Source organism: Primulina eburnea, chromosome 14 (genome assembly GCF_022965805.1).
Source record: "Primulina eburnea isolate SZY01 chromosome 14, ASM2296580v1, whole genome shotgun sequence".
NCBI lineage: Eukaryota > Viridiplantae > Streptophyta > Magnoliopsida > Lamiales > Gesneriaceae > Primulina > Primulina eburnea.
Window position 1 is genome coordinate 32698108 of NC_133114.1, and position 25365 is coordinate 32723472.

The 25365-nt window shown below is 36.4% G+C and overlaps 6 protein-coding genes, 1 non-coding gene and 2 pseudogenes across 15 annotated transcripts; 5 read left to right on the forward strand and 4 right to left on the reverse strand.

Moving 5' to 3' along the window:
• The first annotated feature begins 1256 nt into the window (after nucleotides 1–1256).
• LOC140811961 (3-oxoacyl-[acyl-carrier-protein] synthase I, chloroplastic-like) lies at nucleotides 1257–5605 on the forward strand. 2 transcript variants are annotated; one of them, XM_073170099.1, is made up of 9 exons: nucleotides 1257–1397; nucleotides 2014–2115; nucleotides 2532–2991; nucleotides 3817–4248; nucleotides 4437–4610; nucleotides 4798–4911; nucleotides 5019–5120; nucleotides 5276–5342; nucleotides 5452–5605. In XM_073170099.1, exons 3-9 carry the CDS (start codon nucleotides 2533–2535, stop codon nucleotides 5517–5519), a joined length of 1416 nt encoding a protein of 471 aa, XP_073026200.1. In that variant the 5' UTR covers nucleotides 1257–1397; nucleotides 2014–2115; nucleotide 2532; the 3' UTR covers nucleotides 5520–5605. The 2 variants fall into 2 exon arrangements, with proteins under 2 accessions (XP_073026200.1, XP_073026201.1); XM_073170100.1 differs by having other exon boundaries at nucleotides 1259–1397; nucleotides 1936–2115.
• A 719-nt stretch (nucleotides 5606–6324) lies between these two features.
• On the forward strand, nucleotides 6325–8095 carry LOC140812804 (uncharacterized protein At2g34460, chloroplastic). 2 transcript variants are annotated; one of them, XM_073171168.1, is made up of 5 exons: nucleotides 6325–6468; nucleotides 6684–6884; nucleotides 7203–7322; nucleotides 7412–7684; nucleotides 7788–8095. In XM_073171168.1, exons 2-5 carry the CDS (start codon nucleotides 6684–6686, stop codon nucleotides 7950–7952), a joined length of 759 nt encoding a protein of 252 aa, XP_073027269.1. In that variant the 5' UTR covers nucleotides 6325–6468; the 3' UTR covers nucleotides 7953–8095. The 2 variants fall into 2 exon arrangements, with proteins under 2 accessions (XP_073027269.1, XP_073027270.1); XM_073171169.1 differs by having other exon boundaries at nucleotides 6450–6568.
• A 144-nt stretch (nucleotides 8096–8239) lies between these two features.
• LOC140811367 (major allergen Pru ar 1-like) lies at nucleotides 8240–8953 on the reverse strand (annotated as a pseudogene).
• Nucleotides 8818–9969, forward strand: LOC140812805 (major allergen Pru ar 1-like). The gene is made up of 2 exons (XM_073171171.1): nucleotides 8818–9468; nucleotides 9564–9969. Exons 1-2 carry the CDS (start codon nucleotides 9285–9287, stop codon nucleotides 9860–9862), a joined length of 483 nt encoding a protein of 160 aa, XP_073027272.1. The 5' UTR covers nucleotides 8818–9284; the 3' UTR covers nucleotides 9863–9969.
• Nucleotides 9970–10307: 338 nt separating this feature from the next.
• TRNAR-ACG (transfer RNA arginine (anticodon ACG)) lies at nucleotides 10308–10380 on the forward strand. The gene has a single exon. It is a non-coding gene; the product is annotated as a tRNA-Arg (tRNA).
• An 806-nt stretch (nucleotides 10381–11186) lies between these two features.
• Nucleotides 11187–13582, forward strand: LOC140812645 (uncharacterized). Of its 4 annotated transcripts, none has more exons than XM_073170972.1 (4): nucleotides 11187–11342; nucleotides 11799–12049; nucleotides 12816–13058; nucleotides 13147–13582. In XM_073170972.1, the coding sequence occupies exons 2-4, from the start codon at nucleotides 11828–11830 to the stop codon at nucleotides 13432–13434; spliced, it is 753 nt and encodes a 250-aa protein (XP_073027073.1). In that variant the 5' UTR covers nucleotides 11187–11342; nucleotides 11799–11827; the 3' UTR covers nucleotides 13435–13582. The 4 variants fall into 4 exon arrangements, with proteins under 4 accessions (XP_073027073.1, XP_073027074.1, XP_073027071.1 ...); XM_073170973.1 differs by having other exon boundaries at nucleotides 12819–13058; XM_073170970.1 differs by having other exon boundaries at nucleotides 11188–11342; nucleotides 12813–13058.
• Nucleotides 13583–14459: 877 nt separating this feature from the next.
• Nucleotides 14460–18594, reverse strand: LOC140811875 (la-related protein 6A-like). 4 transcript variants are annotated; one of them, XM_073169991.1, is made up of 11 exons: nucleotides 18323–18592; nucleotides 17402–17480; nucleotides 17007–17101; nucleotides 16825–16896; nucleotides 16669–16748; nucleotides 16497–16581; nucleotides 15713–15760; nucleotides 15551–15613; nucleotides 15312–15446; nucleotides 14879–14996; nucleotides 14460–14804 (listed from the first exon to the last, which is right to left on the reverse strand). In XM_073169991.1, the coding sequence occupies exons 1-11, from the start codon at nucleotides 18494–18496 to the stop codon at nucleotides 14683–14685; spliced, it is 1071 nt and encodes a 356-aa protein (XP_073026092.1). In that variant the 5' UTR covers nucleotides 18497–18592; the 3' UTR covers nucleotides 14460–14682. The 4 variants fall into 4 exon arrangements, with proteins under 4 accessions (XP_073026092.1, XP_073026091.1, XP_073026094.1 ...); XM_073169990.1 differs by having other exon boundaries at nucleotides 15548–15613; nucleotides 18323–18591; XM_073169993.1 differs by lacking the exon at nucleotides 18323–18592 and having other exon boundaries at nucleotides 15548–15613; nucleotides 17007–17120.
• A 1086-nt stretch (nucleotides 18595–19680) lies between these two features.
• LOC140812968 (protein BIIDXI-like) lies at nucleotides 19681–20864 on the reverse strand (annotated as a pseudogene).
• A 3177-nt stretch (nucleotides 20865–24041) lies between these two features.
• LOC140811368 (uncharacterized) lies at nucleotides 24042–24497 on the reverse strand. The gene has a single exon (XM_073169214.1). The coding sequence runs from the start codon at nucleotides 24495–24497 to the stop codon at nucleotides 24042–24044; it is 456 nt and encodes a 151-aa protein (XP_073025315.1).
• Between the last annotated feature and the right edge of the window lie 868 nt (nucleotides 24498–25365).

Below are 25365 nucleotides of genomic sequence, written 5' to 3' on the forward strand. Positions count from 1 at the left end.
GTATTTATTTGGTGTTCAGAGGGGAATAATCCATGTTCTTCATCTTTTTCTTGCTAGACTGAAACAACTTTTGAAGACAAATGATAGTTGAACCAATTTCAAAGATCCTCTTACTTTATTTGTTCTTCTGTGTACTCTCTCTCTATCTCTCTCTCACACAGGAAGTTTGTCTATGATCTATTTACTGTCCTGGTTTGGCTCAATCTGGCAGGGTGGTGCAACTCATGTGGATATTGCTTTCGATCCCGACTTGGTGAAACTTGCAACGAGCTTGACTTCTCTTCGGTAGAAACAGAGTTGATCATGGGAAGAATTTTATTGCTTTGTCACCGATTTTTATAACTAATATACTAACCTATTTTGCTGTCAGTTGTCTACATATAGTAGTTCACTTTGTGCCATCAGTTCGACAGTTCGTATTGACAACTTTTATCGGGAGCTTCTGAACATACGCCAAAGAACTCTTCAGATGTAACAATATTTTGAGTAAATCTGTTAAAAATTTGAGAAAAGTGCCAATCGTCCACATGTGCATGCAGAGAAGTTAGACTTGTTAAAAAATACACTATTACATGAGGGTAGTTTTCGCCGGTTTTAGCAAAGTACCAAATATCTTGCAACACTTGCCTATTTTTAATTTTCTAGAATAACATGCCATTTTTATAAATCCAACCACCTGCTGTTTCAATTCATATTTCTTTATTAATTTATTTGCAGGTATGTGTTTCTTCTGTAGATCCTGCATCATTTCCAGCAGCTGTTGAAGCAGGAGCCTTTGATGGTTGGAAACCAACTCTCTTTTGATTGTTCTGCTTTTGTATTGTCTTGAAATTGATACGTTGAAGCGATCATAAAATCATGATATTTTCCAATCAAAGGTAAAATCTAATGTTTTCTGGTCGAGATCTCGATTGACAATTATGACTCATTTATGAGATGGGTTTGACTTTATCTCCCAAGCAGGTATGGGAACCTCTCTGGTTGTGTACAAGCATTTCTCTTTTTGATTATGTTTGTGCTGGCGTTAGGAAAAATCCTTCTGAAAATAAAAGGTTGTGAAGTTGGTGTTAAGGATTTTGTAAGTACCCAATTTTTCATGTGTATCACTAGCTATTTTAACATCTACTAGCCTTTTGCGCTACAGATACTCAATTTAACAAAGGAGACTAAAAAGATTCTTCCTTCTGTCACACTCCTGACCAAGTTATGTTCTGGCTTATGATGAGTATGAAGTTAATTTACTTCAAATCAAGCTTTTATTTAGTTTTCATCACATCATTTTGAGGGCAACAGGTGAAACTAGCTGAACAGTTGGAACAAGAGGTGTTGGCATAATGCAGACAGGAGGAAAGTTTTCCAATCCATCAAAGCCTGGTGTTCTTGGTTTAATCGAAAAGGTAGTATCGCCCATCCTGTAATTTTGAATTTTAGCACGTGGTTGTCCTTGGAGGGTCTTGAGGTTTGATTGAAGAACAATAGCATATTTCGAGACCATATAAAGTATGCCGACCGATTCTTTTTCTTGAAGCCACTCGTTTACCATTTTCTGTCTAATGTATTTGGATATTGTATATGCAACATCGAGCAAAATACACTTGACATAAAAGTTACAGTTAAATCATGAAATAAATTCGACCGCAGAGCATATGTCAGCCTGACATAGTGATAGAACAAAATCGTTCTTTCATACTGCCTTTTAAAACTTTATTTTCCAAAATATGATGAAATTTTTAAAAGATGCTAACTTTGACAATATTAGGGCTTTCTTAAAATCTTGTCTTCAAATTTTTTAAATTAATAATCAGGATCTTCAAACAAATTACAAGAACTACATAAATCTATGTTGCGGACTCCATTTTTTTTGTTTCCTGGTTACTTGAGTATTATCAATGCAATTTGATTGCAACTGTGTTATGTTTGATACAGATACTACAGGCAACCCCAACAATTTGATTGTAATCTGGAATGTATGTCCTCTGCCTGGGAAACATATTTATAATTGATGTGTCACAGGGTGTCGGATCATCAGTGAACAAACTCAATGATGCAGTGGCTATGATTGCAGAAGTTAAAAGCTTAGCAAAATCATTGAACTTATCCTTGCTCGATTTTAAGGTTATTGTTTGATTTGAAACTTAACGAGGATGCATCATATGTTTGCACGTTAAAACTGTAAAACTCTTGGAGTGACAAAAAATATTTAGTTTCTATATTTTGGGCATTATTACAACAATCCCGATGTTAAATATTATTATATATTCCATATATTGGTATTAAAGGGTCGCTATGGTTTTTTTTTTCTATACATGTGACATGTTTCATTAAATTTAAAAATATATTTATTTTTAAATTTTTATATTTAAAAACTGAAAATATTATATGTAACGTTTTTCGGCAAAAGATGAATGAATTCTTCAAAATTTCGGATGCTTCAAGGTGTAATAATATTAATAATTCCTTAATACATATACTACTACATTCCTCACTATCCATGCCACCACATTGTTCTCATCGAGAAACCCGGCTTCCAGCATGCAAGCAATTCAATCTACTGCGCTTCGAACCTCCCCGCTCGATCCCCTCCGGAAACGTCCGCAGCCCGTCCCTTTATTCCGCTATAATGTCAAACCCCCAGCTAGAAGGCTCCCCTTCACTGTGTCCGCCTCCGCAGTCGTCGCAGCGCCCAAGCGAGAGACAGACCCCAAGAAGCGCGTGGTAATTACGGGCATGGGCCTCGTCTCCGTTTTCGGGAATGATGTAAACATTTTTTACGATAAGTTGCTTGGTGGTGAGAGCGGCATCACTTTAATAGACCGCTTTGATGCGTCCAAATTCCCCACGCGATTTGGCGGACAGATTCGGGGATTCAAATCGGACGGCTACATTGATGGGAAGAACGACAGGAGATTGGACGACTGTTTGAGATACTGCATTGTTGCGGGGAAAAAGGCACTCGAAAGTGCGGATCTTGGGGGTGATAAGCTTGACAAGGTAAAAAGTTAATTGGGAGGTTTGAGGATTGATTTTCTCAAAGATCGATGTGCTTTGATTTTTAATTGGATACTTTTTTCAAGGTTTTGGAATGTGTTTGGGTGATTTTCTTCCGTGATAAATAGCTTTATTTAAGTGGTTTAAAGCTGAAAGGTAATCGACTACATAGATTTTGGGGTTCCAGTTATGAACTTTACAAATTTTCTTTATTACGAGTTTTTGTTGGTGGGATTTGGATTGGTGAAGTAGTTTCTTGATTATGAATTTTGTTTTATGATTTTGTTATTGTTCATATTCTTGTGAGGAATGGGGAGCTCTTCATTTCAGTTTGCGTTTTTCGTCTTTTTTTTTTGTTTCGAATTTTTTACTTCGAATTCGTTGGTACTTTTTTGGAACGCGTCATTGCTAACTCTTGGAATTGTATATTTTTCTCTTAGTTGATGACTGATCCTCTGCTTAGTACTTTACAACAATTAAAAGCAAACTTTCTACGGTTGAGTAAACTGGGACAGCAGTTGTAAATCAATGCTTTATTGTTAATATACTTATTAAGTCTGACGATTTTTTTCCTTAAATTTTGATACTGTCGAGAATTTAGTTATCAACTCTTCGTCGTCTTTTAATAGATTTTTAACTTGTCGCGGCATTAATTTCCCCCTTTTTTTGAACTTGTTTTAGTATTTATTACGTGCATTATTTTCTACATAAAGAAGTATTGGTTGGTCTTGGCCGGATTCTATTTGTTTATGATTTATCCCGTTCGATTAATTTATTTGAAGGTGTATGCCGTCCCTCTCAAATTATTTTAGTTTGGTATCATTGCAGATTGATAAAATTCGTGCTGGTGTTCTTGTTGGGACAGGAATGGGTGGTCTTACAGTTTTCTCTGAGGGCGTTAAGGCACTGATAGAGAAAGGTCACAGGAAAATAACTCCGTTTTTCATACCTTATGCCATAACAAACATGGCATCTGCATTGCTTGCAATTGATCTTGGCTTGATGGGTCCAAATTACTCAATATCAACTGCTTGTGCCACCTCAAATTATTGTTTCTATGCTGCTGCAAATCACATCCGTCGAGGTGAAGCTGATATAATGGTAGCTGGTGGGACCGAAGCGGCTATTATTCCTATTGGACTGGGAGGTTTCGTCGCGTGCCGGGCTTTGTCTCAAAGAAATGATGATCCCAAAACTGCTTCTAGGCCTTGGGACAAAGATCGAGATGGCTTTGTCATGGGTGAAGGTGCTGGAGTCTTGGTAAGATTTTTTCCTCTCATTTAATTATAAATCTTGGACTCGGGGTATTTTAAACTGGACTTTAAATTGTTCTCATCTTTTACATGGCACATCATTTAATTTCCCTTTCTGCTTACATCTTCCCACAAAAGTTATCTGATCAAGAAGACTCCTGACTGAAATATGATGTTACTGTTCAATTTGAACAGGTGATGGAAAGTCTGGAACATGCAATGAAACGAAATGCACCAATAATTGCTGAGTACTTGGGAGGTGCAGTTAACTGTGATGCTTATCATATGACAGATCCGAGATCTGATGGCCTTGGTGTCTCTTCATGCATCCTTAGCGCTCTAGAAGATGCTGGGGTTTCCTCTGAGGAGGTATTTGCTTACTTCATTTCATTACATTATAGTGACATGCGGCCACAATTCCGAACTTGCAGACTTGTAAGAAAACCAAGAGTCAAGATTCTTAATGTATCTGCTGATCAATTTGTTATCATTATACCCATGTTATCTTTTTTGAGATCACTAGCCTTTCAAATGTGAAACTGTTGCTCCATTTCAGGTTAACTATATTAATGCCCACGCAACCTCCACTATAGTAGGCGACTTAGCGGAGGTAAATGCAATTAAGAAGGTGTTCAAAAACACTTCAAACATCAAAATCAACGCAACTAAGGTAAGACCCCCAACAAGCACTGCCCCCACCGTCTATCTGCCTGCCTGAGGTTTTGGACCCAATGTGACATTATTCATGGTTGGTTTCTCACTTCTGATGTTATACAGTCAATGATAGGGCACTGCCTTGGTGCTGCCGGAGGTTTGGAAGCTATTGCGACCATCAAAGCTGTTACAACAGGCTGGATTCACCCTTCCATCAACCAATTTGTAAGTTGGAACTAACTAGTTTGCTACGAGCCTAGTGCCTGTGACCTACCCTTATGTGCCCATCAGTGAAAATCTTTGAAGAAACTGTGGAATCGTGTGACCATTAATTGGCTTTTGCTTCTCCAGTTTACAATATATTATTATCATTAACGCAGAACCCAGAGCCATCTGTGGAATTTGACACTGTTGCAAACAAAAAGCAGCAACATGAAGTAAACGTTGGTATGACACCTTTTGGTTCCCCATTCATCTATTTTTCTCCACCAATTCTATAAACTCCTTGTCAAATGATGAATTTGTGCAAGATTTTAATGCTCTTTATCAAATGCAGCCATTTCGAATTCATTTGGATTCGGTGGACACAACTCTGTTGTGGCGTTTTCTGCATTCAAGCCGTGACCAGAGCTGCTATGTGAGAGCTCCATAGCAGAAGCAGACCTTTTTAGCCAGAGTGCCATTGAGTCAATCGTCGGCTTTTTTGTTAATTCGGCGCAATAACTTCTGAGTTTAGCTCTTGGTTTAAGGCTTTGATCATTATTTGCTTCAAATTCATTGAAACTATAGCTTTTCTTAGTTTTATTAAAATGCATAACTTTTTGAATTTAAATATATTATATTACATGAACCATGGTCCATGAAGAATCGTGCTATTAATATGGTGTTTGATTTTTATTTTTTTTAGAAGCAGGTCGAATGATGATCGAAATTTAATTTTATCCGTTCTTTTATTACGATAATGTTCAATTCATATGCATTTCTTTTGACTGCTACAAGAGGAAATGTTACACGGTGTACTTTGGTCAAATTATGTTTTTAAGCTACGTCCTTAGTTCTTAAGGACTTCAAAAATTTAAAATACCTATAAAACTTCAAAACTATAATATTTATTGATTTCATGGTAAGTCATAAAAATGCACATACCTAAATTATTTCCAATAAAAATCTAATTTATCTTCATTCGATTCTTTTCAAGATATTCATTTGTGAATTTAATTATTGTTTTAAATGACAAAAGGCAGGAACTCTAATTATCTTGTAATGTATAAATAGTATAAATATTATTTTTTTTGTAGAATATTTAGCAATTATCATATATATATATGTATGTATAATATGACATATTAATGATAAAAAATAAGGATGAGATAAAATTAAAAAAATTATGTATGTTATATATTAAAATCTGGTAAAATATAGTGATTAATGCCACGTTGAGTTCTTATCTTACGATATTTGTGGCGGGTACGATTCCAACGAGGCTACACTCAACACTGGTAGACTCTTCCTACTACCTCTCGTTCTCAATTTATTCTCGTTCAAAGCCAAATCTCACACGAAAGCTTCGACTGTAAGTTTCCTCATCTTCTCATCTCAACCTCTCTCGAATCTCCTGTTTCTTTACTGCATTACGAATTTGGTTTCATTGCGTCTCTCTGTCTTGTCTGATTGTAATTTTCTCAATCTCTCTCGAATCTTCTGCGTTGCATTATATCATAAATTGGGAGTCTTTACGTCTCTGCATGTGTTCTTTTGGTGCTTTATTCTATATTTGACTGAATGCAGATGGAGGGAAGTCAGGTTAAGGGAGAACAGCGGACGGGTTCTTCTCAGAAGAAGAAAATATTTGTTGCAGGTGCCACTGGGAGCACCGGTAAAAGGATTGTGGAACAGCTTTTGGCTAAGGGATTTTCTGTCAAGGCTGGTGTCCGTGATGTTGAGAAAGCGAAATCAATTTTACCCGGAAACAACACCGATCTTCAAATCGTTAGTATTATAGCTCTCTTGCATTTAAGTTTCCGTTTTTGGATATTTATAATTTGATTGCGGAATTGGGCTTTTGTTGATTTGGTATTAATATAGTCTTGAACATTCTGTGCGGATAAGCCGAGTGAGCCACAATCTCCTTTATAACCGAAGACAAAAAATCAAGTTTTCGTACATTAGCAATTGGTTGCAATGTTAAAAGCCTCGTGTATTACGTAAAATTTCTGTCTGAATTGCATTTTTTGCCATTTATTTAACTATAAAGCTGTAAATTTTGGTGAATCTGTTGGCTCCGATTATATGCACCTGTATTTTCAGGTGAAAGCAGATGTGACCGAGGGTTCAACTAAGTTAGCTGAGGCTATTAGCGATGATTCTGAAGCAGTAATATGTGCTACTGGTTTTCGACCTTCATGGAATTTAACGGCTCCGTGGAAGGTGAGTGAATTTCTTCGGTTTTTGTGTTCTTGGTTCTGTTACACTTTGGATGCATACTCTTCATGGACTTGTGCAATCTTCTTGTGTAGGTGGATAACTTTGGGACAGTAAACCTAGTTGAAGCTTGCCAGAAACGTGGTGTGAACAGATTTATACTCATAAGTTCTATTTTAGTCAACGGAGCTTCAATGGGACAGTTTTTAAATCCTGCTTACATTTTTCTGAATGTCCTTGGACTCATCTTGATTGCAAAGCTTCAAGCAGAGAAGCATATTCGCAAGTCTGGTATCAATTACACGATTATACGGCCTGGGGGACTAAAGAACGATCCACCCAAGGGGAATATAGTCATGGAGCAAGAGGTAATGATATTTGACAAACAGTTTCGAATTTTAGTAAGAGTTGCTGCATGTTTTCTTGATCCCTTATTTACTCACTCAAGCCAAACTTTCTCCGTCCTTGCAGGATACTCTTTCTGCGGGGACGATATCAAGAGATCAGGTTGCAGAAGTAGCCGTTGAGGCATTGCTATGTCCCGAATCTTCCTACAAAGTGGTGGAAATAGTGGCCCGAACAGAAGCTCCTCGACAGTCATTTGAGGAGCTCTTTAGTTCCATCAAACAACGGTGACTTTGTCAAAAGTATTAGCCTTGTTTACGAAATTGTGTTTTATATACATGTACTAGTTAAAGACCTCAGACAGATGTTCAAATAAAATACACAAATAATAATTAAGTATTAGCACCGTTCAGTGTTCTTTCTTTGTAGACGTACGCATGTCTGAATTTGTTAAATTTCTTGAAACCCTTTTTTCCATATCCATGGGCAGTCCGAATGGCATCATTGTTTGGTTCCATAAGCAAGCACAATCACTTTATTTGGAAGAAAATGGCTTTATTTCGAGTTGACAATCCCGAGGATAACCGGTAAACAAACGAAAAAAGATATCTCACAAACAGAAACAACATCCGAGACTCAGAAAATATGCGGACAACATTGACCAAACGAAAAAAAGGAAAACGAGCAAACTAAGCATAGGCATGTGGATTCTGGAGTAGATAAGCTTAAACAGCATTGTACATTCCTATCACCTTTTCTTTTCCTGCCTTGACTTCATCTTCTTTAAGCATGAAATCCCCAACAGTGTAGTACTTGTCACCTTAGACACAGAGCCACCATCTTTTGTTACCTCAAACTTGACTCCATATGTACTCTTTTCAAGTTTATCTGTCAACGCGTGTACTTGTACACAAGGGACTCTTCATCAAGCTCATCTACGCGATATTTCAAAGATCTGAAGTTTCCACCATAAGCAAAATTAATCTGCTTGATGCTTCCGGCACCACCATCACCTTCAGTAATCTGAATGCTGCTGATACCTTGTGGCATCATCTTCGGTATCAAGTTGTGTGAGTCCACAATGGAGGCCTTGAAGACTCTTGAAGGATGGATTGGAGAAATGTGCTCGTCAGTGAATGTGGTAATAGCCAAGTTCTTTGGTGCTTTTTCTTATTAAAAGCTGGAATGTTGTTTTTCTTGGCGAAGTTATCACAGGGAAGTGCTGTATTTATAGATTTAAAATCGAAAGTTATAAATTCATTCATGTTTGTGGACGGCCCAATACATTCCATTTCTTGTCTCTATTTGTGCTGCAAAGGTTGCATGGTGCTGAAGTTTGTATTTAAGGAAAACTCCAGTTTACTCTGATTTTTCCCTTTTTATTATTTTTGTTACTCGATTGATATTATTACAGAAAAGGGTATATTCCCAGAATCTGGAATGACATTGGCAAGATTCTGGGATTTGGAGCATTATGGAGGATCGTCATCTGGGGATTTAACAAAGTTTGTCCCTGTTATGATTCAGAACCTGTAGTTATAGCCTATAAATAGAATCAATGGTCACATTATATCTCCCACACAATCCAATCAATAAGAACCCTCGAAACAGTAGGGAAAGAAAATGGGTGTCCTTACTTTTACAGAAGAGCACGCTTCTGCAGTCTGTCCAAAAAGAATCTTTAAAGCCTCAATTCTAGACTCCAGTAACTTGATCCCAAAACTTCTCCCACAGGTAATTAAAAGCATGGAATTTCTTCAAGGCAACGGTGGAGTGGGAAGCATAAAACAGGTTAATTTTGCTGAAGGTAACTAACTAAACATCCAAACCTGTTTACGATCTTGCATATAATTCTAATCCAGTTATGAGATGTATTTTTAATCTTAATTTTATTTTTTACAGGTAGTAATCTTAAATCTTTGAAGTATCAGATTGATGAACTGAACGAAGAGACATACAGTTATAGCTACACGGTGATTGAAGGCGATACTTTAATGGACAATCTTGAGAAGATTACACATGCAATCAAGTTGGAAGCAGCACCAGATGGGGGTACATTTTCTAAGGTAACCAGCACTTACTACACAAAAGGCGATTTCTCGCTGACAGAGAAAGAGATAAAAGCCGGGAAAGAGAGAGTATTGGGAGTTTACAAGGCTGTGGAGACTTATCTGATCCAGAACCCCAGTGCTTATGCTTGAGAAATGTCATCTTTTCTGTTCTTTTAAGGTTGTCATGTTTGGTTTATAAATTTTACTATGTTTGGAAATAAGGATATTTTGTGGTTTGATCCATGCTTCTCTCGAAACTCTCCACTTGTGTAGTAAATAACTCAGTTTTCAGAAACTATGAATCTTGAATATACCAGCATCTTCAGCTTGAGCTTCAACATCTGTGAAAATCATCACGTAGATGAACAAGACAACACCAACCTGGTTATCTAATTTGGTCAAACAATGTTGCTCAATTCTTGTTCACTCCAAACAAAGACGATAATTAAGTTTTTAACTTACACGAAGTTATGTGTCTCAATTGAGATTTTAATTGTTCCTGTGTGTATACTTCCATCAAATTTGTCCAAAAAACATTCTGTACAACGAATTACATAAAACAAAAGTAATGTTTGAGATCCTCCCTCAATCTAATGACTCCGTGGCCCAATGGATAAGGCGCTGGTCTACGGAACCAGAGATTCTGGGTTCGATCCCCAGCGGAGTCGCTGCATTCTCTATTTTTTTCTTTTTCGGATTACGCTTCTTATCTTAATAAAATAAATGCGTTTTAAAATATAATAAACATTTTTTTGGGGTTTTCCAATTTTGAAAGTCCATGTCGATTTGCGCTGTTAAATTTTTATTGGCAAAAACTTGTGTAAGACGGTCTCACGGGTCGTATTTATGAGACGGATCTCTTATTTGGGTCACCCATGAAAAAGTATTACTTTTTGTGCTAAGAGTATTATTTTTTATTGTGAATATGGGTAGGGTTGACCCGTCTCACGGATTATGACCCGTGAGACGGTCTCACATGAGACTCACTCATTTTTATTTTAGGAGAAAGAGATTAAATATTGTGTGGTAAGTTATATATTATTTTCGTCGTATGTCTTCTTTTTTTGTTTAATTATTCAATCTCCTTCAACACCCAAATTACTAATTAAGTAATCTTCTTATCACAAAATATGTGTATGTATTTTTACTATAGTAGGTCTCATGTGAGACCGTCTCACGGATCACAATCTGTGAGACGGGTCAACCCTACCCATATTCAAAATAAAAAGTAATACTCTTAGCATAAAAAGTAATACTTTTCCATGGATTATCCAAATAAAGATTCGTCTCACAAAATACGACCCGTGAGACCGTCTCACACAAATTTCTGCCTTTTTACTAAGTTATGTACATATTTTATTAAATCCTTAATAATTTTGAAAATTAATTATTACATACCCTTGGCATAGTCAAATAATTAATACTAGGAGTTTTGAAATATATAGAGTAACTTTTGAAATAAAATTTTAGTTGTATTTTAACTTGCAAGATTTTGTTTGGGCTTGGGCTTTACCGGAGCGCCGGGTTACAGATTCATCTGTATCAAAACCCTCAAACTCTCTTCGCGGCGGAGAGAAAAGATAAAAAAGATGGAATCTTGCCGGTGTCAAATTCAAGAGTAGCATTTCAGGTAAATCTATGTTTGTGCTTTATGTTCGATCATATTTTGTGGGTAATTTTGATAGCTTGAGTGGAATGGAGAACTTAGGGAATTTCAAAGAATTGAACATTTACCCATTGGATTTCTATTGAAAGTTTTTTAAGCTTTAAAGTGTAATTCTGACGAAGGATTGGATGTGATTGAGGGATTTATTATAGGGTTTATGAGTGAGCCATGTCCTGGAAATTTATTTGAAAGTGTGGTTGAAGGTTAAAACCGGTTGGTTTCTTAATACATAATAATTATATATGTTAAATTTGATTATTCCTCGTTGAATTATATAAGAACTAGATATCAAGCATGATTAGTTTGTTTCAATTAGCATAAAAACTTGACATAGATTTTAAGTTTTTATTTTGAGCTTGAGGGACAGGAGTTTTTTTTTTTTTGTGAGAATGAGCAATTCTGACTGCAGAGAACTTGTAGGTATTATGAATTAAGCCATTCGTGTGGAGATGAGTTGCATAAACATCGCTGCATGTCAACTTGTTTGTTCACGGCCGGCATTTCTAGGTCTTGATTTCCAATTTAATGAGTCATCAAGAAACACCTCTTCATACTTGGGAATAAAACTTCCCAAAATCTCCCTGAAACGGACCTCTGCCACTACTAGATACCAGCAAGCTGCACCTGTCTGTTTGTTTGGTGGCAAAGGAAAATCAGAAAATGCGGATGAGGTGACTAAGTTTTTAAACCTTCCCACTGTTGTTTGATTATTTCAAGTCATTAAATCTGATGATGTTACGCTGATCACATTGTCTTTCATACAATTGTTGCTGTTAGACTTTTTTGTTTGACTAAATGAATTTAGTTTGTGCGTGGTTTGATAGATTTCAAATTCTTTAGTTTGCTTTAATATACAAAATTCAGTTGGAGTTCAAATCCATTCCGTATCAATTATTTAATTTTGTTAGTAATTATGGTGGATTTCAATTACACCCAAAATTGTATCATTTGAAATCTTTCCCAAATCCACTCAAATACATCAATCCAAGTGCAACCTTAACGTGACATTCTTCAATTAGTTTATAAAATTCTCAAAAATTTTCCACTTATTTGAATGTAGAAGCTCGTGTTTTTGGATTTTATGATTAAGTGAGGATGGCTGGATGTAAGAAATTAAAAGGGAACTTAGGATTAGAAGATAAAATATGTTGAGAGTAAACATTGTCATTTTCTTGTGATCTTGGATTTTGAATGGTTATCGATACGATTAGCTACTTGCTAGCTGACGAAAGGGCTCAGCTGCTCCAAATTTTTCCAGAGTACTTGCATGCTGTTCCCAGACTCCGACAAGACAAACTGTTTTCAGTTCTTACAACCTTTGAACTCGTTTCGGAAATCGTCATCATATAGTTCACACTTTTGATTTATTTATTAACTTAAGCGATTTGGAATCGATTTTATAGGAAAACATGAAAATTTCACTTAATGATATAGCAGCAGGCTTCTCAGAGGAAAGCTTTCGAGAATACCATGGGAAATTTTAGAAAGGATCAGTCAATTGAAGATGTACTGAAGCAGCAAATTCAGAAACAAGAATACTATGATGACGGTGGCGGGAAACCCCCACGTGGTGGGGGTGGTTCTGGTGACGCTTCTGGTGAAGATGATGAAGAAGGTCTATCGGGAATATGGGATGAGTCTGTACAAGTGATACTGGCAACTCTTGGCTTTATATTTCTGGTACTCTCTCTCTCTCCTCCTCCCTCCCTTTGAAATGACACTTCTTTGTTAAAATCACATGATGATTGTATTCTCGCCTTAATTTCAGTACATCTACATAATTGAGGCGGAGGAGGCGACGGTATTAGCGAAAGACTTGATCAAGTTTTTGTTCACCAGACAGAAGAGTCTTCGCCTAGTTCGAATCATTAGCGAATGGGAGGATTTCTTTGCAAAGTTGAATGAGAAGGAAGTGGTGGATCCATATTGGCTGGAACGTGAAATTATTAATACCACAACGATGTATGACAGCCCAGAGAAGTACCGAAGAATCCTCTACAAGGCTTATCTTGATTCAAAAGCTGATGATGACGAGGGAGACGACAATTTCAGGTAATGAACATACTTACTGAATGATGCATTTGCTCGTGAATTAAGTAGAGAAGGTGCTCGTTTTACCTGCCGTTTTGTATCTACGTACCATTTAAACCTGTAACTCAGAATTGCTCTTCTCCTTCTTTGTTTGTGTTTTTGTCTTTCTTTCATCGTCAGTTTGACTTAAGCAAATGAACCATTTACATAGGGATGTAAACGATCCAAACCAAGTCGAACAGTATCAGGCTTGAGCTTGGCTCGTTTAAGATTAATTCAAGCTCGAGCTCGAGCTTGATTCGAGCTTTTATAATCTGGCTTGAGTTTGGCTCGTTTAAGATTGATAGAGCTCGAGCTCAAGCTCGAGTTTTATTCGAGCTTTTATCATCATGCTAGAATTCAACTTGTCTTGAAATTACTAAGCTTGTGAAAAGCTCGAGTTCGATTCGTTAAAAGCTCGTAGGATCAATCGTAGGGTCGTACGAGATCTCATCGCATCCGTTGATTTTGTCGCTCTTGAAATCAATCCACGTCGAGAACAAATAATGAACATCATCAGATTGATTAATCGCGTACCTCTGGCCCACATACTCGGGCCCCGGCTCCGAACGCTAAATAGTTCCTCCAGTAAACCCGGCCCTCTTCTCTCTCTTCCATGAACCGATCCGGGTCGAACTTCTCCGGTTCCATAAACCCCAGATACGACGAGTCCAGCACAGATATGAATAGAGATCTCAATAGAACGGATATGACAAAACATTAAAATGATTAAAATGACAAATTGTTTTTTATAAATCAACCATTGAATAACTTTTATCATCATTTATTTAAAAACTACCCATACACGAATATACATATATATATATATATATAATTTTGATATGATATTCATCAATTGTAGTTATCTCTATGCTCCTTGTTAAGATGATATTCACCTGTTATAAATTATGAATAATATCAAGATTGTATATATAAAAACTTAATATACGAAGTCACTTTCGAACATGTTCCTTCTTGCTTCAGTCTAGCATTTGCTAACTCACATCCGCCTACTTGTACCCCATCGAGAGAAATTTCGTTTAAACCAAGAAACACAAAAAATCACACAGGTTTTAAATTTTACAACTTATAATAGAAGCTATATTACAAAAACCACGAGACAGATTCTGCAACAAGATTGACATTTAGATTATAAATATTTTATAGATATGATAAACATTGAAAGCCCGGATTGCCATCAAGAACAGATACTGCAGCTCAACACCATTAAGCTTCAATTGGTAGTCGTGGGACATCCCCTGCCCATGGCAAACCCTCTGGTTCCATCGGGCATTTTTGGGCCTGGTGGAGGTTTGGATGGTTCAGTACCATGACTGGAAAATTGTGTTCCATGTCCTGAAAATAAAACAAAATCAGTTTTACAAGACAGAATCTGGGGAAGTTCATGATGACAAACTAGATAATCTAACCGTGTCCATTTGGTCCATGGTGTTTCAGTCTCCTTCCGGGATGGTTTCGACCCTTGTACCCATTTTTCTCTTTGGCCAAATGCACCCCGTTTCTCTCTCTTGATGACTGGTCCACAATCTATAAATGCATAGCAACAAATAGACACATCAAGTCACTACAGACAAGCTCGAGAACAAACCTAGTCATACAAAGTTTCCGACCCCATATACAGTGCATAAGCATCAAGGAATTGGAGTTTGGAAGTGTTATTGTTTTCTCAATGGTTCAAGCATATATGCAGATAGGCCATGACCTGAATTGGAGTTTGGAAGTGTTATTGTTTTCTCAATGGTTCAAGCATATATGCAGATAGGCCATGACCCGTTAAGAACTCCTGTGAAATTCCTAGAGTAGAACAACATTAAAAGTAACTCTAGAAGATTCAAGATGCACCTCCTCATCGTGTGATTCATGCTGCTCACTTGAATCACGATTCTCCTCATTCCCAGATGACTCAGATGCTTGAACAATATTGCATTTCTCGGACTCTGATTCCCTCCAAAAAAAATTCTTCTGGCCTGCCTTGTTCTAAAGGATCAAAAGAAAACAAACCTTATTTACTAATGTGAAGCAGATGCTTAGTAATAATATTTATGCAACGTGGACAAAAGAGCAATAGAACAAAATACCACTTTTTTAAGAAGCTTAACCCGCAATCCATATCTCCAATCTTGCTCGTTGTTTAGCAAGGTCACCTAAAACAAATTACCTAAACTCAGTCATCCAACCTAAAGAGAAAATATGACAAGAATGATGTGGCATGCTACGTTTAAAAAAGACTGCTAAGCACTTACAGCTTTCTCAGCAGCCTCCACAGTGTCGTACTCCACAAGAGCATGCAACTTCATACAAAACCCAGTCGACAATAACATCAGGTGAACAGAAACAAATAACACGTATATATAGTGCACGTCAGAGAGAGAGAGATGCAAAATCTATACTATATTTCTGAAGAGAAACTCCTTTAATAAACTATTTATGTCTCATAAACACCGCAAAATTTCTTTCCTCTAATACCCTTAGGTTTAAGAAAAACAAACCATAATGGAATAATTACTCAAACACATTTTGATGGAACATGTAGCTGGTAAACAATTTCATTTGTACCCTTTGCATTTACTTATAATTCACATGGTTGCACCAATTCGTAAGTTCATAAGCTGTGGTATCTGCTAAGAAGAAAATGTAACTAAAATTAATTTTAGACATTTCAATTTAAGGTAAAAAAAGATTATAGGAGAACATAGTGATTCATGTTCCAAAAGCCGATGCCACAAACATCTTGAAGTGATGGCATTTAGTAACAAGCTCCTGCTTGCTTTAACTTCAAATACACAACCAAACACTGAATAAATTTGTGTCGTCCAATGTGTAAACAAAATTATCCAAATGCCATCCAAGTTATTTCCCGAAACCCTGATGGTTACAGTATCTTAAGTGATAACCGGCCACTTCAAATATGATTTGCTAGAATTAAAGAACTGACCCACATTCAAGAACTACGCAACATTTACAACCTTACTCCACATAAGAACCATTAAAGATTAGCACAAGCAAATAAGAAAATCTTCAGTATACCTTCCCACTAATCAGTTTCTCTGCGACTGTGCACTTTTTTGAATCCCTAGCATCACGTGGATCACGGATCGTGATATTCTTTATTCTAGTATACAGAAGCAAAGATACATTTACATTGACTAGAAACAAGTACGACCAAAGTAAAAATGAAAGAAAATTAAAAGATGCACACTTTCCAGCTTCACCAAACACTCGATTTAGATTTTCTACTGAGTGATCTTCTGGCAGATTCTCCACGAGTATAGTGCAAACCTACAAAATTAATAAAATTTATGAATCGAGTAAAAGGGAAAAGAATAATATCAAATTCATCATCAGAAGAATATACCATTGGATCCTTCACATCAGCCAATGGTAAAGGATGAAGCCTCTTCACCCTTTTACCATTAGAACTGACCACCTGCAATCAACAATCAAACCGCAAATCAACAGCTTAGCACACTCTCACTTGTATTTTATCCTACCAATATTGTCAGGACCATTGTTCTTTCATAAAAATCAACCACTTACAACAAGAGCAGATTCCTTTAGAGCAGCCACTATCAATGACATGTCCCTCGTAAGCTTTTTCATTTTTCTAAAAGAAGCAATGACACCCATAGGAACTGGAAGATAGAAGATTCCCTTTAAGACATGGGAGTAGGATCACTATGAATGGAAGTTTCACTGATGCCCATCCAAGTATCATAACAATTTAAACATACATAAAAACTTAAATTTCCATGACTAATTATCGTTTCGAAAGGGAAAACAAAAATAATAACTGATAAACCAAAAAAATCCCAAATATGATACTATATGTATCAAAAGGAACAGAAATTAAAAACAAAAATGATTTTTAAAATCAGGGTGGACTGAACCAATTGATCTCCAAAGGAAAGAAGAGAACATAGTTTGGCACTCACCATAACCGTCATTTCTTGCAACATATTTCATCAGAAACTTGTCGTTTGGCAGATTTTCATCACTGAAGTAATACTCTACCTGAAATGGAAAAGATTCTGATGACGAAGGCACTGTTACAATCATCACCGCATAAATGTATATATGTATCATAAAATGTCACAAAGAATTCACTTGCTTGTGTAAGACAAAATACATTCCAAATTAAAGAAATATAAAATCAAGCACATCTTACTACGGAACAGATATTTGATCAAATTGAGAAGTCACCAGGTCATAGATAGAATCATCGAACAAAGATTTCTAGCTAACTAGCAACAAAATATTCAAGTACATGCTCGTTACCTGTACATTATTCCAACAGTTAACAGAAACATCAGAATCTAGTGGTTCATAAAAAGAAACAGCTATCCATAAAAATCCTAAAATAACATGCAATGCTCGTTTATATGAGACAAAGATCAACACAACAACTTGAATAATAAAATAACAAGTAAATTCCAGGGTATACGTGACCAAGATCCACATACCAAATCCAATTACACTTTTAAAATCCATTGATCCCATATACTGAATTTTAAACTCCTGATCCAAGAATGAACCCCAAAAACTTTGGTTAAGGATCAAAGAACATGGAATCTTTAAAATTGGGAACCGTGGCCCTGAAAAAAAATTAATCAAGAAAAACGAAAATCCTTATTTTTAACAGTAAGCAAGTCAAGAAAGACCTGAACTCTTGAGTAACCAATTAATTTTAAAGCATGACCGGGCAAGAAAAACACATAAGACCGCTCAACTTTAAACATAACCTAGAAAAAAATAGGACAAGTTAAATACAACAAACGGCCAATCGCAATAGAACACAAAACGGTCAAAAAATCAACGAGGAAATTGACAGTCCAAGATTAAATGGAAAAAGGCACCTGCTTGATAATCTTGCAGCGAAGATCATCAGATAGCACGGCAGGCGGCGAAAGTTGGAATCCTGTTACTTCCGGAGATCCAACTGGCGGTGAATCGGGATGATAATCATCATGATCAGACTCTGGAGATGAAGAGGTGGGGATCGGAATTCCATTCCCCTGGTCTTGATCCATTAGAGGGGGGGACGAGGTTAATAATGGAGAAGAGCGGGCAACCTTCTTCCACTCATTTCCCTTGTCTTTTTCTTTCTCCCAAAGAAAAGTTTCTCATTAGGCCGTCAATATATACAGTCCCACTTATGACCTCAACTAACGCTTTTATATATCAACTAGCGTTTTCATGATTATATTGATAATTTATTAGTGTGTTGTTTGAGTTTTTAAATAAACAAATGTCCTATTTAAAGTAAATTGATTTATTTTTTCGTTTTTGGTCTTTTTATTTTTCGTTTCTCCCGACTTCAAACAACTCTTACATATTGTTCCATGTGTTTATTTAAATATTATTTTATCTTATACAATTATCAACTTAACAAAAACTTGTGTGAGACGGTCTCACGTGTCGTATTGTGTGAGACAGATGTCTTATTTGAGTCATCCATAAAAAAATATTAATTTTTATGTTAAAAGTATTACTTTTTATTGTGAATATCGATAGAGTTGACCACTCTCACAGATAATTTCGTTAGACCGTCTAGAGACCTACACTATCCACTTTTATAAAACTTCATTTCTTTCTTATTAATTAACGGCCTCTCCAATCGGGCATCATGTCTTGCAAGTTGCATAGGGATCCCCGATTTTTTCGGGTTCAGGTTCAGGTTCGGAGATTTTTTTAAATCTCCGATTTAGTTCGGGACGAGTATGAGATTACTATCATCATCCCCAAACCCGCTCCGAAAATAATATCAATAATAAATAATAGTATTATTAGTATCAATAATATAATAATAATATTATTTTTTAAAATATTAATAATAATAATATTATTATTATTATTAATATTGATATTTATATTAATATTATCACTAATAATAATTGATAATAATCAGTTTTTGTTTGATAAAATCTCTGAATCCGTCATCGTCTTAGCATATTAATATTTTTAAAACGGAGATGAAGGCAGAGATGAGAAGTTGATCCCCGAAATTTCATCCCCGAACCCTAAAAAGCGAGGATCGGGACGAGTTCAATTTTGAGAACCTAAAAACACAAGGCTCCTCAATCAACATTTCATTCCCAACACCTAAAAACAACCTTAAACGCACATAAATCCAACATGGGAACTCGGTTTTCGTTGGAACTCCCTCAGGCTGCGGGCAAAAGGAAAATTTTGAAAAAAACAAAAAACTAAAAGGAAAAGAAAACAGAACAAAGATATCTAAACCAACGCTATCAACAGCGGCTAAAAACCAAGAACCACGACCAACCCCAATGCCAAACCCCCAACCCTAATCGAGCCAGATTGCTCGACCCTCACGTCATCAACAACTGGACCACAGCGAGCTCATGTCATCAGTTCTCGTATTTTAGTACACACTGTAAAAGGCCACACGGGTTCTCTCGGCCTTGGCCGTGAAGTTAACACTCAGCAGTTTGAAACGTGGAATTCGAGTTGGGAGTGTAGTGTATGTTTTCATCCTGATCGCCTGCAAAAGCCATGACAGCAAGCGTCTGCTTACGGGCGTCCCCAACATGGCCTAGGAAAACGTTAGTCTGTAAGGCTTGTTTGTCCACCATTTGTGAGATGATGCCTTCCTTCCCCGAGAGTAGTTCGATGGCTCGTTTCCCCTCCGGGACAGTGAAATGGCAAGAATCGATGTACCGGACTGCTCTATTTGATTCAACTATCCAACCAGGCAGTGATGATGTCTCCTCATCAAGATTGGTTGGAAGCAGTACGTACGCCAAGTGACTCGTTTCGAAACATCCATGGGCCTTCTTCAAAATCACCATTGACAACCGCATTATCTGCAGGTTACGATCATGTGAATATAATAACGAAGGATCAGCAACTGGACACTCTGTACAGATTTTGATCCGGCCAAAGGCCAAACTAACCTTTGGGCTTATCTGGAAAAAAAGCTTCTTGACTGCAATGTCATCCATTATGGGTCCAGGGGTCATCTTCCAGGATTTCTGAACACAACTCGAACATCGTCCTCCTCCACTTGAAAGGCAGCAGCATAAGTATCCAAACCCTGAACGCCGTAAAGAGTTTGCAAATCGATGTTATGTGATGCCGGCGGGACAGAAATATTGAGTGACTCTAGCTGGGCGCAAGTGCGAGCCGCGCTGAACGTTACGGAGAAAGGGAGCCCTTCTCCACTCTGAACTCTTGGCTGATTTCGGCGTCATTCCCAAGGCGAACCGCATGCTCACCCTGTGGAATGATGAGGATCATCCCACCTTGTTTCTGCCCCGCTTCCACCAGCTCCACCGTGCCATTGGTTTTTCATCCGGGGATAGAATCTGGGTTGTCAAAACTCCCACCATCAGAGGCGAAGCCCACGGACGGCGGGGTCTCGAAATCACCATTAATGACGAGTGTGCCTGCGCCAAAAGGTCCAATACATATAGCTAAATTCTACAGAAAAATATATAGCTAATTACTGAAAACAAATTTATAAGATTATAAAGTCTAAATTTTACATACTCAAAGGATCCTAATGTCCAGTCAGATTAGTAGTTCTTACAAATGGAAACAGTCCCCATGAGATATCAATAAGACGGTGCAATTTTTTCTCACATGGCATGTAATGCATGTTGGCTTATCATTTTTCTCTTGTCTAACTTTAAAATTTTATTTTGAACATTCAAAACATTATCTTGGATATTTGTACAATTTAAATTAAAAGAACATACATAGGATATTTGGTAAATTTACTTTTAATGAAATTTCATTTGTCACCAACTACTTCGGTATTAGCAAACGTAACTCTTGTTATAAATTCTTACGGACTAATTTATTCAAGAACTCATTTTTTCAATATCCTAATTTGGTCCACGACTAGATTACATGTTCTTCTTCTGACTTGCACTAGAAAGTATAGAAGATATTTTCACGTTGGAGAGCAAAACTGAGAGGCGGCTCAAAACCTTGAAAAACTATTCATGGTGGCCGAAATTTGAGAGAAGAAAAGGGAGAGATTATCAAAAAATCTTGGCTTGGAGGCTAGGGTTATCACCTTATTAACTTAATACAAAACCCTTAACCTATTTGCCATAATTTTGGATTTAGGTTCCTTAATTAAAATTAATGTCCTTTGTTAATTAATTGGATTAGTCTAACTAGTTTAATTAATTATATTAAAGTCCATTAAAAACTTTAATTATTTAGTATGTTGGACTTGTACTTCTACAAAGCCTATTAAACATACTCCACACTATATTTAATTTAATATTTAATAAACCGAACTTTTGAGTTTAATCATTTAAATCTTCAAATTTTATAAATTCAACTCCTTGAATTTATTCTCACTAGATTTTAAAGTTCATAAACTCAACTTCTTGAATTTACTGTCTCATAAATTCAACTCTTTTAATTTATTTTCTCAAAATATAATTCTCATAATTCAACCCCTTGAATTTACTATATCATAATTATATATATAAATTCAGCTCTTTGAATTTATTTTCTCAAAATATAATTATCATAAATTTAACTTCTTGATTTTAATATATCATAATTTTGTATAATTCAATTCCTTCAATTTATTCTCTCAAAATTTAATTATCATAAATTCAACTACGTGAATTTACTATCTCTAAATTATATATAAATTCAACTCCTTGAATTTATTCTCTTAACAGAAACAAAATGATCTAGTGCTTGTGTAACATTCAATGGTTTATAGATACAGATAGATGTGGGTTCACAACTCATTGTGATTCAGGATATTCTCATTTATTCGGGCTTACACTAATTTGCTCAATTCCATGCACCAACATTTGATCATAAGAATAACAGAAATCATTTTCTGATAAACCAATCGAATCATGGTAAGTGTGTCTAGTAGCATCGCCCAATGATTCCCTAGATATAACTGATAATGCCTGCAAGAACCAATCGATTATGATTAACGTACAGTACGGTACATTCATCTCATATATCCCGATTGAATTTGCAACAATTGGTTCAACGAAGGTTGAATATTAGATTCGATAGCTATGTGATACAATCATAAAATATTCATAGTGTTATCGCATGCAAAATTAAAGAACTCTTTCCCTGATGTAGATCTCACACTCTAGCCAGAGATTTTACGTACTACTATTTCGTTAGATCATATATGATATCCACACCCGTAGGTGAGCAGTGAATCCTCGACTACAATGAACTGGCTCCTGCTCACCCAACCACGCCACCTTTTGACCCTCGCGGAGTCGGTAAATGAGTCAAAGCACTATCCTAGTATGTAGAGGCTCAGTGTTGTCCCGAGTCGTATGGACTAATCAATTACAATCACAACCATAAACTTTTCGATGAATGATAACCAATTGAAAAGTTCAAGGGAGGGTGTTCGGTACCATTTCTCTTCGGCACAATTTCATCGGGTCGGTCATTCTTTTGCCCAGCTATTTGTCCGATTCCATGACCCGAGTCTCCCCGAGTATCCCCAAGCACAAAGAGGACTGAGACCCATTTGCACTGCCGAACCATCTTTATTGCGAAGCCCTCTCTCATTCTTTCGATCAATGCATAACTAGAGAGTACGAAGGCTACGTTGTAGTGAAATCAGAACTGAGAGAGAGAGAGAGAGAGAGAGAGAGAGACTGGAGGATAAACTGGGAAACTCGAGAGGGAAAAGACAGAGCAACTGTTCTTTTTATTCAGGACTCGAGCTGCTGTTATTTTTCCTTTTTATTACCTTACTTTTACTTGCCAAATCGATATTTTGGTTTTGTTTTTCATATGAAAATAGTTTGTTTTAAATTTCATTTTCAATCTAGAAAGCTAATGAAAAAAATATTTAAGAAGTTTATAATGTTAGAATAAATAAATATTCCCTATATAAAATAATACATAAATATTTAAAAACATTTGTACCTGTTTGAATATATTTTAAGATTTTGTTCCAACCATTTTTATAAAAATTATTGTCAAATTGAGTCATGTGGCTTGTCGTGTTTACTTATTTTATTTATGATTGTGATGGAAAATGAAGAGGTGTATTGATTATTAATTAATATATATTCAGAACAGAAAAAAACATGATTTCATTAAATCAGAAGGCTATTGCATTTCAAATTATATAAGAATAAAAATTTTGGGTGAAAATAGACTTGAGAACTCTGAAATTATTTTATTTATTGTTCTTTGTTCTCTGCACAATTACATGACTTACCTAGCCATATATTTATAGTAATCAATGTTTAATCCTACCAGAGTTCTATCTTATCTTAACTCCTATATAGATCTGGCAAACTAATAAAGCATGAGATAGATTTCAGTTGCTACGACTCTTTGTACGTTGTCATCCAACAGCTAGCCCACCGCGGCAGAAGCAATTGCCGACTTGAGTTGAGTTCATTTGCTAAAATATAAAATAACTAGCTAGATAATCGGGCTTAATTGTAAGGCATTGTAAGTTCATTTTAAACCTTTAATTTTTAAGATGTAGTACAATGATATCACACGTTAACACTTTATTTTTATGTGATTTGAATATAATTAGTTCTTCCCAACTGCGAAGATAATATTCAACCTCAACATCCTCTATTTGTATAGAACGCTCTCATCTTCAGCTTCCAATAATGCCGACATGGGATGCGCACGGTACAAACCAGTGGAAGTCACGAATTTGACCTTATCATCGGATGGGGATCCGATAACTATCTCGCAAATCGCCATCGGGAGCAGCAGCCCTTTCGTCTTAACTCCCGTGAGCTTTTTCATGTGACGCGGCTTCACGAAAACCGTGATTTCGACATCATAGAGAATGGTCTGGCCAATTTTCTTGAACTTGTGTTCTGTTTTATTCTTCTGTTTCAGCCAAATGAATCCACTGCTTCGGTTGAAACCAAACTCGGTAATCTCTTTCAGTCGCAATAAGCAGGCCAGCAATGAGAATTCCTCTAGGACCTCGGCAATTTTCTCTTTGCAGACTGCCTCTCCGTGGAAAATCTGAGCTCCTTCACTCTGGGATTCGATCAATTCATTAGCTGTTGCCATTTTTTTTTTTCCTTTTTCCTCAAAAATCTGAAGAGGACAGGTGGGTGGTGTTGTAGAGGGGGGAGCTCGATTTTTATCTAGGAGTAACAGATGAGTTGCTTTCAATCAATCGTCTTCCAAGCTAAAACATAGATAACACGTATAAATCGTAGGAGAGCCAAGACGATAAACCTATAAGCTCTTAATATCGTTTTTATTGGTGAACCCTAACCCAGGGTGAGCAAACCCTACGGCTAGGGTGAGCTTTAGTCCCACTCCCACAGATTTTTATTTATTTTTCAGTCTCATGCTAAACAAAATTTGAACCCTCACAAATCTTAGTTGGTTTATTGTCGTAAGTTCGACTTTGAAGTACAATTCGGCTATTCTAAAATTATGTTGAAGCTTGATTTTATGGGTATACTCAAGACGAGAAACTGAACCGACCAAAATAAATGATTTAATTGGTTTGTTTGGTTTTTTTAATAAATTTCGGTTGGTTCGGTTTCTCGAAAAAGTTTGGTTAATTCGATTTTGTTCCATTAAACTGAATGCTCACCTTTATTAATGTTGATGGGTAATGACTCAATTTAATTATTCAATTTATTATTGAGGCTCAAATTAATTATAAAAGTCCAAGCCCGTTAGACACTCCAAAAAAATCTATAAATAGAAGAGGATTCTCATTATTCAAAAGAGGATGATTTTATGCTTAAACTTTTTAGCTCTCAATTAACATCTTTAAATTATTTTCTGACTTGAGCATCGGAGTGTCTACGTCGGGCAAACCACGACACCTCTGACGTTTGTTTGTGACACATGTGATAACCCACAAAGATTTTTCTCCACCAACTACTTGAACCCGTTTACGAACCTGCAGAGTAATTCG

Coding starts and splice junctions, on each gene's coding strand:
- LOC140811961 (XM_073170099.1), top strand. CDS start 2,533: ATGCAAGCAATTCAATCTACTGCGCTTCGAACCTCCCCGCTCGATCCC. Junction 4,249..4,436: donor GTGAAGGTGCTGGAGTCTTG/GTAAGATTTTTT, acceptor CAATTTGAACAG/GTGATGGAAAGTCTGGAACA. Junction 5,343..5,451: donor GCAACATGAAGTAAACGTTG/GTATGACACCTT, acceptor TATCAAATGCAG/CCATTTCGAATTCATTTGGA.
- LOC140812804 (XM_073171168.1), top strand. CDS start 6,684: ATGGAGGGAAGTCAGGTTAAGGGAGAACAGCGGACGGGTTCTTCTCAG. Junction 6,885..7,202: donor ACAACACCGATCTTCAAATC/GTTAGTATTATA, acceptor CTGTATTTTCAG/GTGAAAGCAGATGTGACCGA. Junction 7,323..7,411: donor ATTTAACGGCTCCGTGGAAG/GTGAGTGAATTT, acceptor CTTCTTGTGTAG/GTGGATAACTTTGGGACAGT.
- LOC140812805 (XM_073171171.1), top strand. CDS start 9,285: ATGGGTGTCCTTACTTTTACAGAAGAGCACGCTTCTGCAGTCTGTCCA. Junction 9,469..9,563: donor ACAGGTTAATTTTGCTGAAG/GTAACTAACTAA, acceptor TATTTTTTACAG/GTAGTAATCTTAAATCTTTG.
- LOC140812645 (XM_073170970.1), top strand. CDS start 11,828: ATGAGTTGCATAAACATCGCTGCATGTCAACTTGTTTGTTCACGGCCG. Junction 12,050..12,812: donor AATCAGAAAATGCGGATGAG/GTGACTAAGTTT, acceptor TTAATGATATAG/CAGCAGGCTTCTCAGAGGAA. Junction 13,059..13,146: donor CTCTTGGCTTTATATTTCTG/GTACTCTCTCTC, acceptor CCTTAATTTCAG/TACATCTACATAATTGAGGC.
- LOC140811875 (XM_073169990.1), bottom strand. CDS start 18,496: ATGGATCAAGACCAGGGGAATGGAATTCCGATCCCCACCTCTTCATCT. Junction 16,897..17,006: donor TAAAGGAATCTGCTCTTGTT/GTAAGTGGTTGA, acceptor TGTTGATTGCAG/GTGGTCAGTTCTAATGGTAA. Junction 14,805..14,878: donor CCATGGACCAAATGGACACG/GTTAGATTATCT, acceptor TTTTATTTTCAG/GACATGGAACACAATTTTCC.
- LOC140811368 (XM_073169214.1), bottom strand. CDS start 24,497: ATGGCAACAGCTAATGAATTGATCGAATCCCAGAGTGAAGGAGCTCAG.